General features: G+C 57.4%; 4 protein-coding genes across 4 annotated transcripts; all 4 read right to left on the reverse strand.

The window, feature by feature from the left end:
• Positions 1-470: 470 nt before the first annotated feature.
• On the reverse strand, positions 471-1,133 carry B0I36DRAFT_325928 (uncharacterized protein). The gene has a single exon (XM_046154287.1). The coding sequence runs from the start codon at positions 1,125-1,127 to the stop codon at positions 633-635; it is 495 nt and encodes a 164-aa protein (XP_046011806.1). The 5' UTR covers positions 1,128-1,133; the 3' UTR covers positions 471-632.
• Positions 1,134-2,076: 943 nt separating this feature from the next.
• B0I36DRAFT_245223 (voltage-dependent anion channel) lies at positions 2,077-3,419 on the reverse strand (the record flags this gene model as incomplete). Its single annotated transcript, XM_046150139.1, has 2 exons — positions 2,077-2,316; positions 2,400-3,419. 2 exons carry the CDS (start codon positions 3,417-3,419, stop codon positions 2,077-2,079), a joined length of 1,260 nt encoding a protein of 419 aa, XP_046011807.1.
• Positions 3,420-4,362: 943 nt separating this feature from the next.
• On the reverse strand, positions 4,363-4,617 carry B0I36DRAFT_244345 (FAD fmn-containing isoamyl alcohol oxidase; the record flags this gene model as incomplete). The annotated part of the gene is made up of 1 exon (XM_046150049.1): positions 4,363-4,617. The coding sequence occupies one exon, from the start codon at positions 4,615-4,617 to the stop codon at positions 4,363-4,365; it is 255 nt and encodes an 84-aa protein (XP_046011808.1).
• A 5,904-nt stretch (positions 4,618-10,521) lies between these two features.
• On the reverse strand, positions 10,522-14,097 carry B0I36DRAFT_385012 (uncharacterized protein). The gene has a single exon (XM_046161036.1). It carries the CDS (start codon positions 14,084-14,086, stop codon positions 10,754-10,756), a length of 3,333 nt encoding a protein of 1,110 aa, XP_046011809.1. The 5' UTR covers positions 14,087-14,097; the 3' UTR covers positions 10,522-10,753.
• Between the last annotated feature and the right edge of the window lie 759 nt (positions 14,098-14,856).

The raw sequence follows: 14,856 nt of genomic DNA on the forward strand, positions 1-14,856 counted from the left end.
TCCCAGGCTCTCCCATCCCATCTGCTATCGCTGGGGAACATGGAGGGTGCCCCTTCTAGCAACGCTAGTCAGCACGGGTCTTACTTAGAATGGCAAAGTAATTGAGATTTGAGTCCGCTGCGAGGCGATGGATGGCTAGCGGCCAGTAAAAGGGTTGACACAGCCAGCTCGAGATAGTCTTGGAGGGAGAGCAATGCTGTGGTTGTAAGGCAGCGAGGGGGCGGATGATCTTGCAGAGAACCTGGGAAGAGTGGCTGCAAGATGATTCTGGTTGTGCCTTCCCAATCCTCCGAGATCGATGGCACTCGGCGAAGTGGCTGCGGGCGTCCCCCGAGAACCCACCCCTCCAGGGCAAGCTCCCCGTCCCGGAGAAGCTCACGCCCGCCTGGTTCTAGGCGCCTAGCGTCTGACTCCTTGCTGACTGGGCGATTCCACAGATGACCGACACTTGCAGCACCTCCCCTAGCGATGCTGATCTCCTTGTTCGCCACACCAACAATGACGGGGACAGCCGTCGCGACAACCTCGCCCAGGATGGCTCTGTCTTCTCCCTCACCGCACATTCCCAGGACGCCGTCATGAGCCGGCCGTCCCCAGCCCACGGGCCCGCCACCACCACCAACAATATCACGCTACCCTCCAGCAGCAGGAGCAGGCCGTGTCCTCTGATCGAGAAGCTCCCTAACGAGCTCAGGCAGCACATCTACGCCTACCTCTCCTTTGGCAGCCTCGACTACCCCCGCCTCCTCGCCCGGGACACCTGGGTCAGGGCCGCGCCGACCTATGCCACCCCGACGCTGCACACACCCGCCCTCGCGCGCACCTGCCGCGCCCTCCGGGCAGACGTCCTGGGCCGCTACCTGGGCGACCTGAGGGTCGAGCTGTCCGACAGCTCCGAGCTCGACGGCGTCTTCTTTGAGCGGTGCCTGCGCGCCCTGGGCAGTGCCGCCGTGCACGTCCGGCGCCTGACCGTCGAGCACAAGGTCGACGTCTGCCTGGACGAGGGCGCACACGATGCCATCCGCGTGCGCGCGACGACAGTGTTTCAAGTGCAGCCATTGTCGGATGCGTCGGCGTCGGCGGCGGCGGCGGGGTCGGATGCGAACCAGCGTCGTGGTGCGCCGCATCCCGTGGCGGAGCCTCTCGTCACGGCATCCTGCGAATTTAGCCCGTCCATCCTGATTGGCGAGGAGATGCTCCCCGATGCCGCTGCGGTCTGCCATTGCCCCCTTTCAGATCGATTACCGCAGGACACTTTGTCAGAGAATATCACCAGTCAACATGCCACCAGCGTGGCACAGTCTGAGAACAACGAGGCCCCTTCTCGGCCACCTCACCTCCATACGTATCCGTACGTGTATGACTGCCCATTGACGCGGTCGGTCGCAGACTTCCTCGCCTTGATGGCTAGGGAGTCATCCAACCCAAGCATGGAAACCCGGCCGCGCTACCACCCAGGCGGGCGAATGATAGCCGTCAGAGGCGGCTCCATCGCGTCACCAACCGCCGGCAGACTCACCAAGTACTGGCCCTGGCCAGTATGTCCTTCCTGCCAGCGTAGGAGGTGGTTTCTCCAAGGCCCAACTATACAGCGGCACGATGCCGGCGATCAAGAGAGTAAGCAGTCGAACAAGCGCATCGAATATGCGGGGTATACCTGGATCGCATGTCCATATGTCCCCGCAAGACCATCTCCCAGCGAGACGAGGGAAGCGGCAGACAAGTACAGCATGGCATCCCGCTGCCGCTGGGGGCCGAGGCGACCCGCGCTGGTCAGGCCGTACGGGCAAAAATCGAGACGATTCTTGTGAATCTACATGTCCATGCACCCAGTGGCTCTTAAGCAGAGATGTAGACATAGATAGATTAGATTGCGAGTCGGGGCGAGCATAGCTGGGCTCTAGGGTGTCCGCAGCTCACCATCGAACCAGCAAGCCTTGGGGCTTGGTTCGGTTGCCTTGCTCAGCGGCTCTTTGTGGAAGGCGTCATAAAAAAAAGCTTTAACTAGATCTAGATACCCAGTACACGCAAGTATCATGAAGAAAATCGTATTCACAATATCCAAGTCGAAATGTGCTACCAATGCTTAGCTCGACCCCCGCGCTCTTCGTCGCTCGTGCCCGAAAAGACATCACGACGATTCCGCCAACCGTGCTCCAGTCCGAACAGAGATCCCGTGATGCAACCCCGGATGGTGAGCGCTGTACACACGAGCCAGACGATTGCCATAAGGATTGTCAATATGGCAGACCAGACGCGGAACACGGTCGAGTCGAGGATCTTGCCTATCTGAATAGCCCCATTCGTGTACACGCCCTGTTTCATGCGAGGTTAGTCATGCTTCACGTTTCGATTCACGGGTAGAGCTTGCATGGCTTAAACGAATTAGAAATACTGACCCATGGGAAAACTAGCGACCACATGGCCATTTGGAAGCTCACTCCACGCTTGCCTGTAGCCCTCCCAAACACTGCATGCGTGATGCTGAGCAAGGTAAAGATCCACCAGAATGTGGCCTGGCCCCAGAACAGAAACCCAATGAAGATACTGACATAGGCAACTGACTTGGCCGCGAGGTCGTTACCGACGACATTACTGACGGACAGGCCCAGGCCGTTGTTCAAAACCGCATGACCCAGGAGAAGGAAAGCCACACTGCTCTGCCCCCAGGGACCGGCGCAGATCATAGTCTGGTATGCAACTGCCTGCTTCTCCTGACGGCTCTCTTTCTCTTGGGTCTCCTTGGTCTGGCTCAGTAGCCTGGCGAGGAATATCGCGTCGAGGAAGATGGCAAGAGGCACCGCAATGCCGACTAGAAGATAACAGATCGCAATGATGGGAAGCTGCTGCAGTGTACTAAGAGAGGCGCTTTGGCAGAGGGCGCCGCCTGTGGCTGCAGCTGTCAGCGCAGCTACGAGGGGGAGCTGTGAGTTTGGCAACAGATTATCGCGGCCAGGGGGGCTTGTCGTGACGAAGGCCTGAGGGATGAGAATGACGGCCATGAGCGAGAGTCCGAACACAACCCACCACAAGATGTGGCACGCAGTGGACCAGCCCTCGTAGTGGCCAAGCACCAGGATGAGCATCTGCACGATGGCCGTCAATGTAACGGGCAGGCTGGCGAGACTGGCGAGCTCGGAGCTATCGGTCGCCAGCTGTGACGCAACATGGCGAGGGAAGCAGGTGAGTCTGGCTAGATAGGTGAAAGTGATGATGAGGACAGAGACGATGGCTGTTGCCCAGGCCACCAAAGCGATAACATTGAGGCCCCTGAACTGGTAGTCGTTTGACCAAAAGCAGACAGCCAGGATCCCTGTTCCTTGAGGAATCATGAACCAAGCCGAGCCGAAGTTGCGGAGAGCGACGCTGCGCGCGGGCTCAGCGAGGGTTGTGTTTGAGCCTAACCTGTCGGCAGCCATGCTGTACAGCACGGTGCCGGCCGAGAGGTGCTATCCGACCGCAAATAAGCCGCACGGCAATGGTGGCGTGAACGGATGGGTGTGTGACGTCGCTCTGAGCTACGGCTAAACCAACCACGCACTCTGAGCTGGGCAGATGTGGCATCAGGAACAGTGGTTGAAAGGTGTTGTTTCAAGGTCCAAGACAAGAAGTAGAAGAAGTGCGACAGCCCCTTGCCAGACACTCGTCGTATTGACAAGTCTGAGCGTGCCGCATCTGCGTCTTCTGCGCCATGATGGCCTCGGGACTTGCGGGCTGCAGTGTGGACCTCGGAAGTGTCATGGCTGGGGAGGTTTCTGTGTGGTAATGAGACTGTCATGGCTGCGGAGGTTTCCAGGCGGTCGGCTGGCACGCAATCTCCTAATTATTAGTGGGATCTGGCGAGCCGTGCCCACGGCAGCTGACGGCCTGTCTGGCGTACGTACTCAATCACGGGGGCCGCCAATCGTGTTCTGATGTCATGGCGGCACAGCGTCTAGCTTGGATCAACATCATGGCGATGGCGGGGTGTGGCTGATGGATGAATGGACGGGGTTGACAAGCTGTGGTCTGGTCGGCTGAGGGGACGCCGGTGAGGGGAAGAAATGCGGCAAAGCTGATGGCCAAGGGGTCTTCTGGCAAGTCGTGCCCTGGACGTGGAGGGCCATGCACCACTGCCGGGACGATCTTTGTTGGTTGTTGGACACGGAGGGATTGACGGGACCATCTCCGCGGGAGCAGGCACGACCCTTGTCGAAGCCCAGGTGATCCCCACCCACGCATGCTTGGCGTTCAGGAACCACAGACGTCACACCGCCAACCAACAATGAAAGGACATTACCATCATAAGGCTCATAGACATATGGTCATCAGTGACAGTCGGATGCTTGCTCTCCAGATTCATTCTTGGCAGCAAGGTACAGATCACGCACGACACATGCGCCCGTCCGCCGCCACCGTCCAGGCCTCGCTCCCCGGCACCTCGAGCGCCCAGAACAGCGACTTTGGATCCCACGCCTCCTTGACAGCCACCAGCCCCGCGTAGTTGTCGCCAAAGAAGGCCTCCCGCCAGTTGGGCTGTGCATAGTCGGCCTCGTTCATGTACGTCCCGCTCCCCGGCGTCACCGCCTCGATCCGCGGCCGCATCTCCTCGCTCAGCCACCGCTGCCGGTCTAGCATGCGGTCCCAGTCTCCCGGCGTGTCGCTCCACGGTGTCAGCAGCCCCAGCAGTGCTACGCCCTCCCTCCACGCCGGCAGCACTGCGTTCTCCGCACTCGTCCGCTTGACTGCGCCTACAACCGTTCCCCCGATCGTGACGCCTTCCACGTCTACCATCTCCTCCAGCGTGGCCATCAGTTTGTCAAGATCCCCGCTGTCCTCGACAATCGCTCGCGGCACAATACGCGCGCTGCTTTGCCAGTATGAGCCCACCGGCCCCGGAGCCACAAATGTCGTCCAGTGTGCATTGTAGCCTGGCGACGTGAGCCATTGCGCCATGTTCTGAATGCCGAGACGACTCAGCGCATTGGTAAAAGGCTGCACCAGGGCCTGGGCTGCCGACAATGTCAAGCCGTGTGCGGTGAGCGGGGTCAAGTAGAAGACATCGGCGCCCAAGTTGAATGTCGCTCCGACCTTGCTGTCAACTATCGCCGGCATCAATTCGAAGAAGGTCCGCATGGCCGCCCAGTACGCTTGAGCCGGAACATTGCTCCTGTCTATCATCACAAACAGGCCGACGACCGGAGCGTCTGGATATACTCGGACCGTCACGCTTGTCACCACGCCATAATTGCCAGGCCCACCGCCGCTCAGTGCCCAATAGAGGTCCGAATTGACCGTTGGCGAAGCTGTGACCACCGCCCCTTCGGCTGTGACCACTTCGAACTCGAGTGTCTGATCTGCACCCATACCAAACTTGGACCCGAGGGGTGAGTGACCGCCGCCGGCTGTGAAACCACCGGCAACACCCACAGATGGACACCAACCACCAACAGCAACAAATCCGAGCGGCGCAAGGAATGCTGCAGCTTCAAAGCCTTGCACACCGGCGCCCATCTTCAGTGCAGGCCCAGTGTACAGAGTCGACTTGTAGCTCGGTAGGAATTCCATCGACTTGAGATGGTGTGTCCATACAGCCAACGCGCCCCGCGCGGTCGATCTTCCCAGGAAGTCGTGCCCGGTATTTCGAATTACAATTCGAATGTTCTCTGTGTTTGCAAAATCGATCGCTGCAGCTATGTCTGATGTTCCGGTGACGTTGACGGCGTAGCTGACAAAATTGCCGAGATCGGCGCAGGACGTCTCCTGGGGCGCAAAAGGGTTGCATGACTGGTTGGCCCAAAATCGCTCCATCATGGATGAGGAGGACGTGTAGTGTGTTTCCGGCTCGCTATACGACTCTCGGAGAGCTGTACATGCCTGCTCGTCATAGGTCGGATCATGGCATACTGAGCCGATAGGGACTGTTGCTACAAGCCTTCCAGACACGGCAGTGTTGAGCTCGTCCCATTTTGACTGTGATGGCCAGCACGCATCACCAGGTAGACAGCGGCATACGGTCGGGCTCTGGTTTCGCCGAGAAGGCGCGGCTGCCGCCCCGCTGAGCAGCGTGAGAGCCACGACAGCGGCTTGCGACTTCATCGTCAGACAAAGGTGTTGTTTGTGTGGGGAAAAGTGTACAGTTGCTTTTCGCTTTGTGGTACAAAAGGGCAGCTCCGCAACTCTTCTTGAATGTCAGAACAAGATGGACACTCTTTGGAATCTACTTGATATATGCGACTAGACCCACGAGCAGCACCACCATTCATCCACTCATCTGTGGACCTCCCATGGCTCGTCAGCAAACATCAGCAGGTTGATATCCTTGCCTCGCCAATGAATCACGCATACGGATGCTGCATACGATCCACTCCATGACCATGAGCTGGCCAGGCAGCCTGTCCAATGACCCAGGTAGAGACGGTGGTGTCGTGGTACAAACAGCGATGACTTGCAGCACTCTAGGTCAGCCTACGGCGGCACCCGTGGACCGCTCGTTCCATAGTCGCTTGTTGCAGCCAATCATCGACAGGTGCGACTCAATGACAGCAAGACATGGGTACCTGAGTACGTCTCCTTCCATGAAGCGGCCAACCCAGCCGTCGGAAGTGATGCTCCCGGCGTAGCTTTTCCCATACATAATGTCAGACTAGTCACACCTCCATGCCGCTCCATTGGCCTATCGATACAGTTACATCATCAGCCAGAATACTCTTTGATGGCTTTCCATATTTTTACCTCTCCAACGCGTCATGGTAGCAGGTGCTCCACGACATGTATTTGAAACCAGTTCCCCAATCTTTTAGTAAGGTCCGACTCAACCTAGCACCGTTGTGGGGTTGTCGGCACAGCGTGACCGGCGAACAAGGGGCGGAGATGCCAGACAACCTTGTGCTCAGCTCTTTCAAGATGCACAGCTTTTGACGACAAGGGCGCCGAACCGCGTACCCTATTGGCTTTGAAGTCATGGCGGTTGACCCATGGAGGTAGGTCACTGTCCAACCTTGCTAGGTAGCAACGCCCCGCGACGTCACAATGTACAAAGCGGCCGCATCTATGGATCTCGGTAGCTAGGACCCCTTGCCGCGCAATGCTGGTCGATATGTGGAAACCGGTAAGCACCCACCCGTTCAGGGCCTGCGCCGCCGATGGCCAGGCCAGCCTGCAGCCACTTTTCTGCAACAAAACTCCCCCCTGCCTGCATTACCCACCACAATGATTCCACTGCACAAAAGACAAGCCAAGGATCTGATATTCGTGATCAAGCTACGTTTCCGGTGGGCTGCGAGGGTGAACTCTGGCTGTTGCCTGGGTTGTCGCCGGGGGGCGAGAGGCACAGCAAGGAAGTGCAACAACGCCATGAATGCAGGACCGTCTTCCCAGGGCCCGGGACATGGCCCCACGGTCCCGGGCGCCTAATCGGGGCCGGGTCGACAAAAGTCTGTGGTTGGCAGACTCGTCCCACTCCTGCATCGGCTGCTAGCACGTCCGTCCATAGGGAGTGGTTGCTGTCGTTGGCAAGGCGGTTGTTGCTGGTGTGCACAGATCGTGGCTGACGCTGATCCCTAGCTAACTAATGCATTGTATGTAGAAACCACCGGTTCTAATCTGAGTCATTTTCTTTTCACCTCGATTCGCCAACGCAAGAACTTTGCGGTGTGGTGTCCATCTCTGTCCCGATCAAAGAGCACGCAAAGGCAGCCAACATGCTCTTTCACGCCATGCAGACCGACAACGACCTCGATAGTGACCGGACCAGGCTACCACCCGATTATCCACGAAAGTGGCATGTCATGGCACTCGATGGGGGTTGTAGCGCCAAGGCCAACGCTGCAAGGGTCTGCGGATGGCCGAATCTTGTGGAACAATCTGCTCGCCCAGATGCAAGTGAGTAGTGATATCCACGGCTCGGTTCGATTGCCAGATCCAACGGGTCCAGCACCGCCAGCATGGCCACCATACCTCTCAGCTCGAGGCGCCGAGAATCCAGGGTCCCCCCACAACTCTGGTCCATCACATGTTTCCACTGGAAGCAAACAAGGACAATCTTCGACAAATTCCCTGCCACGTCTCAGTCGCCTTCAAGGTCACCTTGGGGCCGTGTTGACGGCTCAAGTTCCACCTCCAAGCGCATGCAACTGCTGACGAAGGGAGGTGCAGTTGGCGAGCCGTGGACCGACCTGCCTGGGTCCAACCTGAATCTTGGGAAATGCAGAGCAGAAAGGCCTGCAGTCCTCGTGGTACCGAGACAGGGCACGGGTTTCTTGGGCCCATGTTCAACTGTGGTGCTTTGTGATGCATCAGAAGCTTGCTGGCACCCATCCGCCTGCACCGGGGGCCACATGGCCACGCACCTGAACCACGGCGCCGAGAACATGCAGAGGACAGCACAGTCTCGACCGCGGTCGGCCTGCAACAGTTGGTGCGGCCGGTAGGAAAGTTCCCGAGTCGGAGTGCGCATTGCGCTGCGCACCCGCATGTCTACGTATCTATTGCGCGGCATAGTACATGCATGCCTGCATGTGCCGTCCGTCCTGCGGCCCGTCAAAGGCATGGAATGCTCCGTTGCGCAAAGCTCTGGTTGCCTATGAGCTCAAACAAAGTGTGCATACCTTGAGCATCCAGTCAGCCCAGTGTGCTGCAATGTCTGCGGCCCTGCACAGCACCTGCATGCATCTCCCTCGCGCGCGAAGCGAGGCGAGGCGTCAAGGCGCACAAGCGACAGAGAAGCAGAAGAAGAAATAACTTTGGGTCGCCTCCCTCCCCGCCTGCCGTCCCCCCCCATCTCCCCCGGACTTGGCGTCCGGTTGTGGCGGGCGACAACTCTTTCGCATGGCGCCGGAGCTATCATCTACTTGACAATCTTTGGGACGTGTATAGTCGTGCTTGCTTGCGCCTTGCTTCTGCATCCTGGAGGCCTTGTCTCGCCTGCACGCACGTGTGTTGCTGACCAGGAGCCGCATGTGCACAAAGCAACCGCACCACCACCACCCCCCCCGCGATCAGTCAAGTCCAGCCGGGGGGCCTTGTACAAGTCAAATGTCTGCGTACCCCACACTGGCCGGCTGGAAGCCGTTACTGAACACGAGGTAATGGAAAGGAAGGAATCTACAAAGACAGACGACCTCAACTTGCCGTCGAATTAACCCACCAATACGAGAAGAGAAGTACGATTTGAACAGAAAACAATTTCTATACCATTGTCTTCGTAAGGGCGGCCCATGTGAACCGCCACGGCTTGACATTTCGGCCCCGAGGTGCGGACCGACCTGGCAGGGGGGCGGGTGGTTGGTTGTGAGTGGGAACCTCGCTGTTCAAGTCGATAGGCAAGTCCAGCAAACAAAACCTGCTTCATCACCATGCTTGTCAGAAGTAAATCGAACTGCAAGGGTGCAAGGTGCCGAGAATCCCAACCATGCAATACATAGAAAAGAGATAAGAGAACAGAGATAAGAGAGACAATCAGCCCGATCGAAAGGGGTTGAGTTGAAGCAAACATTTATTTTAATTGGGCGCGGCAAAAATAGTTCCCCTCTCTGAAAGACTGGTCGGAGTACGGATTACCGCCGAATGACGCGAGAACTACGCGGCGGCGACTGAGCCGGGGGGGGGGGGGGGGAAGCCGAGTCCCCAAAGCCCAAGAAGAGCGCAACTTTTTTGTTCTTCCCTTTGGAAAGGGGCTGCGGGCTGTGGTTGGCACGGCGGCGGGCGGGAGCGGCGGCGACGCCCACGTGAGAATGGATGCCCCATTTTGTAGCAGTCGAATGCCGTTGAGGACAAGGACATGTCTACGCGGTTGGGTGGGTGCTTAGGCAGAAACTGCATTTCCTCAAGGGCTGCGGGCATGCAATGCAGGTACAGCGAGTGTCCAGATAAAAAGCACGAAATGGAATTCTTGACATGCGCAACACGGTCTTGGAGAGAAAAAGAAAGAAAAGAAGAAAACAAAAGAAAGCATCCGGAAACCAGAGCCCGAAGGCCGTGATTGCGTCCTCTCGGTGAAATCGGGTTTGCTTTTCGGCACGCGGATAACACGCACCATAAGAAAAACATCTACCTCTGGGGGCGAAGTAGTCCGCAGTTGTGGTACAATGACCATCCACATTACAAGGCCATTCCTTTTTTTTTTTTCCTCCTTGGCCATGTTTCTCGCGTACATGTTGACAACCGTTTATTACTCTTTTTCTGTTGGCCCCGTTTCTTGAAGAAAAAGAAAGAAAGAAAAGGACACCGGTTTCATGAGGAAAAGAAGCCTGGAGGAGCCGTTTACCAAAAGCATCTCCTCGCAGGATTGTCAACGGCACTTTCAAATAATCCCGACAGCGCTTGGCTTGTTCGGGGAGACATCAAATCAAAAAAAAAAAATGCTTCACGTCTTCTGTTCTCTTTTCTCAGTCGAGTTTTCCTCACGTGCTCATGGTCAAAGCTGTTAGAGTTGCGCAGTTCTTCCTTTTCACACTTTCTGGGAGAGCTAGCGCGGCGGCGAAAGAGATCTCGCGCCGCTCGAGGCCTCAATGCTAAGCACATGGCCTCTCTCAGCCTCCCTGCAGGAATATTGCGCCACGGTGAAACTCAACGTACACTGAAAGGCCTGCATCACCCCTCTGGATGGTCATTAAGACTAGCATTCACGAGAATAGGCTGTGGAGATCTAAGCCTTGAAGTATTTGCATGGCGCGATCAGTTCAAGAATGTGCACGCTTGCGCTGATATATAGGCCACCAAGCGACTACCCATACACCTTGGACGCTCATAATCTAGATTGCGTCTGCAGCAATCACTCAACGCTCCGCCACCGCTTCTCCAGCTCCCCGAGAATTACATGCGGCGCCTGGCCCCCCGTCCTCTGAAGTACCGTAGCCCAGAGCTGGCTTTCGTGCTGCGCAGCGACCAGTAACTCCCTGTATGCGAAGCCGTGCCCGAGGCTTGTGGGCGACATCATCGGTACCGGGGCATGTGCCGCCGGCCCCAACGACTTTGTACCACTTGGTCGCGGCGCCCGAGCCGGCCTTGCTTGATGAGGGTGCGGGATGTACTGGAATTGCCTCGTCACACGGTGGAGATCGTTTCGGAGCACCTGGCTGTTTGAGGTGCTACGCTTCTGCTCGAGCGCAGTACTGATCACGGACATGATGTCTCTGATCTGCGGCACCGTCTCCATGTACACAAGCCTGCGCTGGGCACTGCTGAAATGCAATAGCGCTGCTGGATCAGGCGGGGACGCCTGGGCGCATGAGGCGAAGAGGTTCCGCATTCGTGGGCTGTATAGTTCGCACATTGTTGTCCCGACGTGGCTTTTTGCAAGAGCGTCGTTATCTTGGTCGCCTGATATCGGTTGATTATGCAATTCCATGCTTGACGTCAACGAGTCATGTCCGCCTTGGACCACAAAGCCATGAAAGCACTCTTGGCAAACCGTACAGTCGTACCAACCGTACCACTTCCTAGCGGGGTTTGACTTCCGAACGACATCCGTATCATCCTTAGGACAAGGGGCGATTGAGGTGTGCTTGGATGCGTAAGAAGCCAGAGAACCAGCCGAGCGAATGAGGAAAGCTTCGTAAATCAAAGCCAGGTGCTCAGCGAACCGAGACTGAGAAGGATTGATGCTACACATTCGGCGGGGTGCTTGTCCTTGACGTGAAACATAGATCGGAGAAATGTTCGCACCATTCTCTTGGACTGGTTCTAGGAGATCCGCCATCTGCAACACTTCAATCACGCCAGCTCGGCACGCACCGCAGACATGAAATTCATTCGAGAATGGGCTTCCTTGCTCTTGGTCTGTGGGCTTCAGAGAGAACCACTTCCCGCCTGCGATACCGTCTGGGTCGCAGAATTTTTCGGCCATGACTTGGCGCGCGGTAGCCCAAAAGACTTCGAAGTCGTTCGTATCGGTGGCTCGGTTCATTGCAGTGCGAATATTTGGCACGCCCATTCCACAACGAACTAGCCCACTACCTGCTGCTTCTGAAAGCTCAGGTGCGGTGTGCCAGCGTGACTCTTGACCGGAGTGCAAGATGCTGTCGCAGTAACATGCCTGACAAAGGACAAGGCCCGACAGATCGCCGTCGTCGGGGACAAACCAGGTGCGTCGATATGTGTTCATCAATTGGTAGCCTCCACAGAGAGGCATGGCCATTCTTGCTCGGGCTTCTCGGCAGAAAGCTCGCCACTCACTTTCAGATGGTGAATCCTGGCCCATCTTTGCGGCAGCAATACACCTTTCGTATTCCCGCTGCAGATAGGGCGTGGCCATGTCACATGCCCAGTGATCTTGCGGTTGCTGTGGGGGGCTTTGGACAAACTCGGCTTCTGCAAGCTGCGGAAAACACATAAGTCGATCCTCGTAGCACGCCTGGCAGCAAATAAAGCCCGGTATGTCATCGTTTTGGCGGAGCTTGTACCATTGAAGACCAGGGGCCTCCACTCCTCTGACACCCATCATCCCGCTGCAATCCGGGATTGCCGCACGTGCCTGCATCCAGTCCAAGGCCTCATTCATCGATCCCGTACTGACTGCGTGCTGAAACAGATGGTCCCGCATACGCGGATGCCTGAATTTGCAGACACGTGAAGTGCCGTTATTATCGAGCCGCTTGCTTTCGAAGAAGCTCCGAAACTTCGTCTTGAAGATATGATCGACATAGCATCGCGAACAGACAAGAAATTCAGGTACGTCTGGATGCCAATACCAGTCTGTCGCAAAAATTACCGGTGAGTCAATACACCTCGTGACTGATGGGGGTTCTTGGGCAGCTCCCGCTCGTTGTTGTTGGTATGGATCAAAGAGCATGGTCACAGGTCGCAGTGGCCCGAAACTGGCCTTTGACTCTGGCTGAAATTGTGGTTCTGGAGCCGGATTCGTTTCTGTATTTGTGCTTGCAAGACTCGGATTGTAGCTCATGTACTGCTTTGAAGGGCCAATCGCTGTGTTTGTACTCGAGGACCCAGTCTCCTCCGCTTGCGGACGGTATGCTTTGTAGACTTTGGGCAGGTCGGAAGGCTGCTCATGTTGTGGCTGCGAGAATCTGTCCATAAACAACGGTAAAGCTGGCTGTGCAGGCGTGCCGTCGTTATTGACCGGGTATGGTGGAGATGCTGGGGGCGAGCCGCTTTCACCAGCACGACCAGTAGTCGGTATTGCTGGTGCTCTGCCTTTAGTTTGATTCGTAGGCTCATCTGACTTTCCAGCTTCGGACGGTTTCGGATGTGACCTGGGAGACTTTCGAGGCTCAAGCGGCGCAGGAGAAGTCAAGGGTGGAGTAGAAGAAGTGTCTGCTGGACCAGGAGACTCAGTTTCAGGCGGAAAATTCGCAGTCGCAGGAGACGGAATGCGGAACTCCATGGACAGGGATTGAAGCAGCGCGTCGAGGTTGTCTGCCGCCGCGCTTGGTGAAATTGGTGTTCGCGAACCGCTAGTACCTGTCGTCCTCTGGGAAAGTGATGGGCGAACTCGTATACTGTCAACTCGCCCCGGCTGAGGAAGTGGCGAAATCGGCGCTGAGCTAGCGGTCGAAGGGCTTGGGACTCTAGAAGGGATAGAGCCGACTGAAGGAGACCTCAACTGCTCCTGTGCCGTTCCTGGTTCAAGGCCCGGCCCTTGAGTGGTCATAGCAGAGTAAGGGGGAGGTGGCGAGTTTGGAACACTAGACGACAGAGGAGTTTCTTGTGGAGTGACGAATGTCGGAGATGGCGACGGTGACATCCTCACCTCTCCTTGCAGCGTCATTCGGGAGGACTGGTTCTGGTTTGCAGGCGTATAACTGTACGGCTGAGGACTGCGAGGTGGCGGCGGTGGCAGCGGAAAGCCGGGGGAGCCGGGTGTGGTTGGGCTGGCCACGGGGGGTGAGTAGACACGACCTTGATCTCGAGGTCCGAGGTGCGGGCTGCTCGTCGCAGGCCGGGGTGGCAACGGCGGTATGGCCGGTTGGAAATAGCCGGGTTGTCCGGGCGGCGGGCCGGGAGGCGGCGGGGGATACTGGTAGGGTCTTTTGTTTGGGCTCATGGGCGGCCTGGGGAACGCGCTGCTGGGCAGACCGGGAGACAGAGCTCCGCCACTCGACGCCGTGCCCGGGCGGCGATCGTATCCCGGAGGCCGTGGGGGCATGGGCGGCGAGGAGTCCTCCGGGCCAGCGTGCGGAGCGGGATACTCTTGAGAGCCATGGCTCTGGGCAGGGTTCCGGGGCGGCAGCGGCGGCGGGACCGGCTGCCCGTGCGAATACCAGTGGTGCGGCATGGCAGCGGCCTTTGATGGTAAGCGACTAGGCGCGGGCGACAAGACGGGTGGTTTGATGGCTTGTCATGCAGCAGGCTCTCGAGGTATTGGTTTGCTGGCTATGCCCGCCAAGGGGTCAGTTGCGGAGGTGACGAAACGATGAGCCAGGGGCGTAGTCGAACGAGCCGAGCCCAAAGGGCAAACGATTGTATCTGGCTCTGGTCAGCCTAGGTCTCATACATTGTTTGATGCTCTCCTTGTCCTGCCGTGGAGGCCACGCGAGGCTGCCGCGACGTTGAGATCGGGTGGGGCCAGGTCCTCGAAGGCACGGCCAGGTGCCGTGAAGCTTGGGATGGCGAGAGAAGGTGCACTTGGCGGCTCCTCCAGGGGTTCCGCAATTTGTGCTTTCTGCAAGTGCGCGAGGTTCGGCAACAACCCAGTCTTGAGTACTTTTGAACGGAAGCAAGGTCTCCCGGTTTCTCTCGAGAGGGCCACAGATGCCCAGGGAGCTCACTGGTTCCCATCAAGTGCGTCTCTGCGGAGTTCGAGCTGCACCATGCAGCCTGCGCAATCACGGCCTACCTCCGCAGGTTTGCCTGAGGATCGCGTGCTGTCAGCATTTGCACGTGGCCACAGTTGCAGGTGCCTTGTGCAAACGACAA

The sequence above is a fragment of the Microdochium trichocladiopsis genome (genome assembly GCF_020744255.1).
Source record: "Microdochium trichocladiopsis strain MPI-CAGE-CH-0230 chromosome Unknown B0I36scaffold_6, whole genome shotgun sequence".
NCBI classification, from domain to species: domain Eukaryota; kingdom Fungi; phylum Ascomycota; class Sordariomycetes; order Xylariales; family Microdochiaceae; genus Microdochium; species Microdochium trichocladiopsis.

Excerpts from the sequence above, each read along its gene's own strand:
- B0I36DRAFT_325928 (XM_046154287.1), bottom strand. The coding sequence starts at position 1,127 with ATGCGGCGCACCACGACGCTGGTTCGCATCCGACCCCGCCGCCGCCGC.
- B0I36DRAFT_385012 (XM_046161036.1), bottom strand. The coding sequence starts at position 14,086 with ATGCCCCCACGGCCTCCGGGATACGATCGCCGCCCGGGCACGGCGTCG.